Source organism: Perissodus microlepis, chromosome 3, assembly GCF_051167445.1.
Source record: "Perissodus microlepis isolate ML-2025 ecotype Zambia chromosome 3, ASM5116744v1, whole genome shotgun sequence".
NCBI lineage: Eukaryota > Metazoa > Chordata > Actinopteri > Cichliformes > Cichlidae > Perissodus > Perissodus microlepis.
In genome coordinates this window covers 34,091,178-34,098,599 of record NC_140463.1, presented here as the reverse complement: position 1 = coordinate 34,098,599, position 7,422 = coordinate 34,091,178, and the positions used below count along the sequence as shown (strand labels likewise).

General features: G+C 41.0%; 1 protein-coding gene across 1 annotated transcript; it reads right to left on the bottom strand.

Annotated features, from left to right (window-relative positions):
* Positions 1–566: 566 nt before the first annotated feature.
* LOC146391285 (E3 ubiquitin-protein ligase RNF182) lies at positions 567–7,407 on the bottom strand. The gene has a single exon (XM_084924154.1). The coding sequence runs from the start codon at positions 2,698–2,700 to the stop codon at positions 2,053–2,055; it is 648 nt and encodes a 215-aa protein (XP_084780280.1). The 5' UTR covers positions 2,701–7,407; the 3' UTR covers positions 567–2,052.
* Positions 7,408–7,422: the final 15 nt, after the last annotated feature.

The following is a 7,422-nucleotide window of genomic DNA, read 5'->3' as shown; positions in this document are numbered from 1 at the left end:
TTAAGTTGGTACATAGACTATAGTGAACTGGGTTTATGAAAGGGTTATATATAAAATAAAGAAATTACCTATTTTGCAAGTGTCTTTATGAATCTGCGTTATTGTGTCTACATTATAATGAATCCCGGCCTTTTTGGCCACAAGAACTATCTTTATAGAATTGTGATCTTGAAAATGACATTTTTAATGTCAATGAGACTTTGCATCCGGATAAATAAAAGCTATATAACAGTAACTCAGCCAAAAACTGACTGCAGCTTATTTTAGCCTTTTAGTGACAGGAATGTTCTTTCTGACTCAAAATGCCATGACATCATTCATGAGAGACATCTTTGACATTTTTTTTTTTTTTTTTTTGGGGGGGGGGGCAAATTATAGGCCAATAAGTCATTTATAATAGTTTAAAATTTAAAATAACTTTTTGGAAAATACCTAAAATCACTTATTGGCAGTTGCTCTGTTTTTTGACCCTCTGATTCGTTGCTGACCCAAACCTGAGCCACAGGTACCCTTGAAATGAACTGAAACCTGGACACTGGGTGACAAAAGGCACTAATGGGACAAACTGCATGTTTAATAGGGTGTCAATGTCAAACAGAAGAATACAGTGCTTAGGGAGAGCTTTTTATTAACACAGAGCATATTTCATGTTTCAAATGACCTAAAAACAAGGAAATTAATAATTAATATCAGCACAATGTTTGCCTAGCCACAGGTTAAAAAGAAACTCATGTTTACTCATGTTTTTATTCATTGCTAATCATCTTCTTTCGGCTATCTCCTCCTCTGTCCCACCAACCCTCTACATGCCCTCCTTCAATACATCATTTTCCTCTCTTCCTCTTCTCCTCCAGCCTGGCAGCTCCAGCTCCATCCTCCTTTGTCCTCTGAGCACATGTCCAAACCATCTCAGTCTTGCTTCTCTGATTTTGTTACCAGTCATAGTCCCTATATTTAAAATTTCTTACTCTCACCTCAACACTCCTTTCCTTCTAACCTCCTACCACCCACCACCCCCACCCCTTTGTCTTCACACAGCAATTCAAAGTCAGATTTAATGTGAGAAGCATTAACTACAAAATAGCAAGATATAAGGTTCACACACAGTCCAGGAAAAAAAAAGTTGAACACACACACAAACACACCACAGAGAAATCCAAAAGGAATACAAAAATGTACTTAGCATTGTTAAATATCATTATTATAGCTAATGAAACATTTATTACAAATGTAATAATTACAACTTCACAAAACATAATACCAACATATTAAGCACAGAGAAATCATATCACTTACCATGAAAATTATTCTAAATATCCATAATGGGGCAGATGTGTTCATCCAAGAAAAACAGTTATAACAGTGTACTGAAGTTTCTGTGTGAGGTACAGTTCAAACTTTTGCATGCTCAATTACGTTTGCTGTAATTTACATCACAGGTGAGAGAAATGAGTGCACACTGATGAAATAAATACATGTGCGTTCTCAAGTAGATTATTAAAGTTAGGCCACTTTCACTGATTTCCAAACATGTACACACCCTGCACAAAGTAAAGGACTGATGTAAGGACTGAGGACCTCATTTAATTTATTCTTCGGCAGCAGAGTCAGCCGCTGCAAAAATGATATTATCAAACATAATAAGCATGATGAGAACGATTAAAGAAACCTTAGGGTTTGTTTGTTTCCCTATTAACCACTAGGGGGCACGCTTTATCAAGCTACCACTGATTAAAAATCTGTACTTAAGGCATTCAGTAAGGACACATTTAAGGATTGGACTCTAGTGTAATAGTTTGCATGTGAACGGTCACCAGTTCGAAATCAGGAGCAGACACAAACTCCTTTGGAGTTGTGTCAGGAAGGGTATTCACTGTAACACAAAAAAATTCTACCAAATCCCATATGCAGAGCTGTCTTCTGGAGCAACCCCTTTTGAATAAAGGAGCAGCTCTAATAAGTAAAAACCTAATTTGATTACAGGGTGAATGCTAAGTACACTTAAAAAAAAACATGTTAATAGAAAAAGAGTGGCAAACAATTTCTGTAACTCTAAAATTTCCTGTTCAGGAAATGTGGCCCAAACACCACCCCGAACACACAGGTGATCACAAACAGCACCCAGAAGATGACAGCCAGGATCTGTACACAAAACAGCGTCTTCCTGCTCTGCTGTATGATCTGCTCTTCGCCCACCAGGCCAGGCGCTGTGCCATAAGGGGTTTCGGGGTGCATCTGCTGCACCCGCAGGCTGACGGTGGGTAAGATGATGAAGCGGGTGTCCCTGTTGCTGTTGCCCTCCATGGAGAGCACCACTCTCTGGGTGACTGTAGCCATCCGCGAGGTCACAGTCATGGGCAGGTGGAAGGCCCCGGGGGGCAGCCTGGACAGGATGCGGGAGTTGCAGGGTAAGGTGAGGGCATCCCCGGTTTCCAGTGGGGTCAGATGGCGGCAGAGAGGGCAAGGAACGGCTTGTGGGCTGTGGGCGTCAGGGGGGCAGAGCTGGATCCTCTGGAGGCACTCAGTGCAAAAAACGTGGAGACACTCCAACATCCGGGGGCATTTGTTGTAGCAGTTGTACTCCTGGTAGCAGATGGGGCATTCCACATCCATGGGTTCCCCTGGACCGGGGCCACGGCTGGGCACGGAAGCAGCAGTGGGATCCCCCTTCTGCGGCACTGGGGCAACATGCCCTGACATGGTGTGGGAGTGGGTGGATGTAGAAGAACTGGCGAGAGGCAAGTCGGGGATGAGTTTTTAGCTAAAGATGTTAAACTCTGTAGAGAGAAAACAGGATCAACATAAACTTCTGCTCTCCCAAAGATCCTTTGTTTCTTTAACTTTCATGAACAGATTCCACGGCCCATGAGTCATAGCATTCATCCGTTTAACCGCTCACACATCCACCATCCACCACCCCCCTCACTTACTCACAATCACCTTTGCCCTTGAGTGCGTGCTAGATAGCACAGACACACACACACACAGTCAGAGAAAAATATACAAAATAGTCGGGAAAGGAAGTAATCAGTCACTCTAAGATTTCTCCATTTTTAGTGTGTGGGTGTGTGTGTTTGTCAGCGCACGTTGTCTTTTCCCAGCTCAGGCTTGTTCCACTTCAGTCATTCAAAGCAGCTGATTTTTTTTTTTTTTAATTAAGAAAACATAAGAAATGTTGGTATCAAAATTACTGTATTTGGAGGCACTTAGGGGAAGCGGTTTGTGTTGCAAACAGATTGCGTGTACTGTGCCAGAAGTCATTATTTATTTACTGAGTGATGTCATACTGAACTAGGATTAACTCAGGGTGATGTAAGACCCAGTGTTTTTGTTGGGCTGGCTTTTACCGGCTTTCTTCTACTTCATGGAAGTGTAATTTTAAATCAACTAAGTGGATCTCTAACACAAAGACTCTTTTCAAAAGGTGTGTTGAATTGACACAGCAGCCCAGCATTTTAACACCGTGGCTGTGTTAGAGTTAAATAAAATGTTTATGAAAGGAAGACTTTTTGGGAAATGTCCTGCTTTGCTTTCCTGTCATTAGATGTGAAGATTGATAAGGTTGTCTGCAATGAGAAGCTGCTGCCATTTCCACAGTTTCTCATTCTTGGATTTTACTACAGTAGCTTTGCATAATTTATATTTTAAATAATGCTTTTTTTCTTATACTTAAGTGCAGCCCCGCTGTTCATCCTGTGACAAAAACAACCCATTTTTAGTGCCTCTCTCTTTAAGGCAACTTTCTTGTAATTGGTTGTTTGTAATAAACAGAAGGTTTGAACAGCAGGTGAGTGTGGCTTCAGATATAAAGATAACCCCTGTGTTTGACATACAGAGCCAAGAGTAGAATACATAAGAATAAAGAATACAAGGCAAACACCAGTCATTTCTTTAAGGAGCCGTGCTACACAGGTGGATGTAGAAAGTTGCTGATGTACCAGTAAATACAATTTAAATGTAAATTTTCTAATTTGGCATACCTCAGCCTTTCCTTTTCCTTTCCTTAAGAATGGCTTCTTGACAGTCAGCCTTCCACTGAGACCATTTCTGACGAGGCTTCAGTGAACAGTAGATGGATAAGATGAAGGGTCACATATATCTCTCAGGTCCTGTGTCACGTCTTCGTGGGACTTTTTCCTATTTCTTAAGGGTATTACTTGCAGTAATTGTTCATCTGCTGTAGATAGTTTTTTTTAGGCCTGCTGCTTCTTCTTTTGCCCAGTTTCCTCAGATTTTTTGAGGACACACTGCACACCATGCTGAAATATGCAAAGCTTTGGGCTGATAGGTCTTTGAGACTCACTTTGTTGGTAAAAACACACCATTTTATGTCTGTCAAACTATCTTTGGCATTCTCATAGATTTAACTAAATAAATATATGTGACAGGTTGTATTAACAAAGTTTTTGTCCTAAGTTTTCTGTTGTGTGTAGACACAAAAATCGTTCATCCCTCGAGTTAGATACGTTTTAGACTTGAATGGTTCACAGGTGAGTGTTAAGTGGTTAATACAAAACCACTCCTCTGGAAATGGTCAGGTATAAGGACTGGACTGAACATGACCTTTGGAAATTGTGGAGAACTACTGCTCAAGTCAACTTTAAAAATTACAAGAACCCTGGCTCCTTGGAATCAAAATGTAAAGCAATCATGGCACAGTCAAGACTTTCCCACGGCACTGTATATACCATAAAAACGATACAAGGAAATACACAATACTTTACTTTAAGGCGTAAGACCTTTTGGTCAGACACACTTACAGTCTGTAACATTTGTTGATGTCATTTGATCTGTGATTTATGAAAGGAATCAGTAGAATTGTGTAGCTTTACTGGCGCTTTGCTTTTCTATATTTGTGTTTCGCACGGGACAATGACAAGGCAAGCCACACACACTCAGTGGGGGACTGTTGCTTAGCACACGGGGTCCCCTTTGTATCGGTCCATGGCAACCTGAAAGCCTTTCTTCAATAAGTCATCAGCACATTCATGCAATGAGAACAGAAAGTCGACTTTTAGAGCCAAACTAAGCATTTTAGTGAATGAAAGCGACCTGTGGAAGACAGCTATGCATACTTAAGTGAACTCTTTTCTAGGCCAGCGGGCCTGCTGGGACTGTACACAGAGTAACTGGCAGCGCTCCATCATCACAAACGTAAAAGAGATCAGAGAGTCACTTACCCACTGCGCTCCGCTTCCCTCTCATCCAAGGAACCTTTGTTTCCCACCTACAACACCGACGCCTTCTTCTTCACAGGCACACGCAGTTTCTCTCATGTTGGTACAGATCTGTTCTCGTTACGGTGCACATTAATCAGGCGAGTTTATAATGTCTGAGCTCAGCTGACTGGCAACCTTTTGTTTTCGCTCAGTCTCACCTGATTTTATCCGTCTGGTCCCCAGTGAGACACCTGTGTGGCTCGCTGAGCAGTAATTAAACCCTCAGTGATGTAAAGGTAACCAGGACACAAAAGACAGAAAATGACAGATTGGTGTCTCTCGATCATGACTTGCACTACTCCGCTTGCGTATCATGTTATTATGCTTCCACACAGTCAGCATGTTGGGATTTTAAAATAGAAAGTATGGCTTAGGCTGAAATTATTAAACATCCTTGCAGTTTATACATACACACACACACACACACACACACACACACACACACACACATATATATATATAACTATATAGCAAATGGGTCAAGAATCTCTAACAGTTGTTCATAGAGGTTTCCTCACATACAGAGGAACTTTGGTATCGGTTTGGAAGGTGTATAGTTTTTACACCTTTGTAATTAATACAGCGATAAAAACATGTGAGATGCAGGCTCCATGCAAAGACCATCACTGGTTTTTAATTGACCGCTGGTTCCTTTCTCTTTAGCATTACTGATATCCTGCTGACCAGCTCAGAAACCTGAAACAGCTCAGGTGGAAAATTTTCACAGTAGACAGTTTAACTTGTAACTTTAGGAAAATCATATCGAAAAATCTTAACTGTTGATCTTAAAGTGTGTTTTCACTCATCATTTTACATACCCATGTTGATCTAAGTGGTCTGACCTACTATTTAGTTTATTGTTATATTACTTTGAAGGTACCTGTTCACTTAGCTTTGCTTACCGGGAATAAAGTGTGTGCTGCTGTTTCCTGTATATGACAAATAAAACTGTAAACTTGTACTGAAGCGTAAACAGCAAGTGAAACCGACATGTAACCCACCTGAGGTCTGTCCCTTGTGTTCTTTGACGTTGGCATAGTTTGTTTGTATCACACATGCTGTGTTTAAAGGTTGGTTGTGCAAGATTCAGAAAGCCCTTAAAATTATTGACACACGCCCTACTTCTCAAGTAGACATGAGCAAACCAGTTAGAGCCCATTTTGCCTTTATATCTGCCTGGTTGTAGATCAGGAGGTAGACCAGGCCTACATTTCAGAAGGTTGGTGGTTCGATCCCTGGCAGCTCCAGTTTACATGGCAGGCGTATGCCTAAATATATCGAGTTGCTGCGATGTGACTGACTAATTGGATATTTGCATCAGTGAGCATCACTCCTGGTTAGGTTTGTTGACTTGAAACATTAGTCGTAACATTTCAGTATAAGTTCTGTGTGTCTCTTATAATGACTGTAGTTAAACAGGTGAAAAGTGGTTCATGTACATACACATTACAAAAAACCCAAACACCCCTTTTCTAAAAAAACAAAAACGAAATACTTCACAGGATATGATCCCATTTTCCTTTGAGTATTAAGATTAAAGAGACCTGGTGCTTTACATAATTATACCCTGTACAGTAAGATCAATGCAGGGGGAAAAGTGGGAAGGCGTAAAAAGAACAGAGAGAACAAAAGACTCTACAACTCACACAGGAAACACACAAACGGAGAGAACAGGAGAGGTTTTGGGTTTGTGATTTTTGGCCGAGACTGTGGCACAGCGGAAATCACCATGAAAGGAGTTAGTCCTGGATTATCTGATAGGAGGAGTTTTATTTGGGGGATTACTGTGGAGAGGGAAGAGCCAACGTCACCCACGCATATACACACATACACAACCTCGGTGTTTGTGAAAGTGAAGTGTGTGTTTGTATGTAGTGTGTAGAGGCAGATAAGAAGGAAAAGCCTAGTCTAATATGTGAAAGACATTTCTCTGATCTCTGAAGATAACTTCCTGGGACTATTAGAAATGTCTACACAGAGCTTGACTTGTTGTATCTTGCCCTCCTGCCTGTCATGTACTGCACAGTGATAGAGGAGTGTGTGAGAGATAAGGAGCGATTCAGGAATGAAAACAAACTCTGTATGTTTAATGTGGATATTCTGTGTAGATATACACTTGTTACTGTGTTACTGTAGCTGGGTGTGTGTGTCTGTGTGTTTTGGAACCACTTCTCATGGCGTCATTGTCAGCAGTATCGTTACA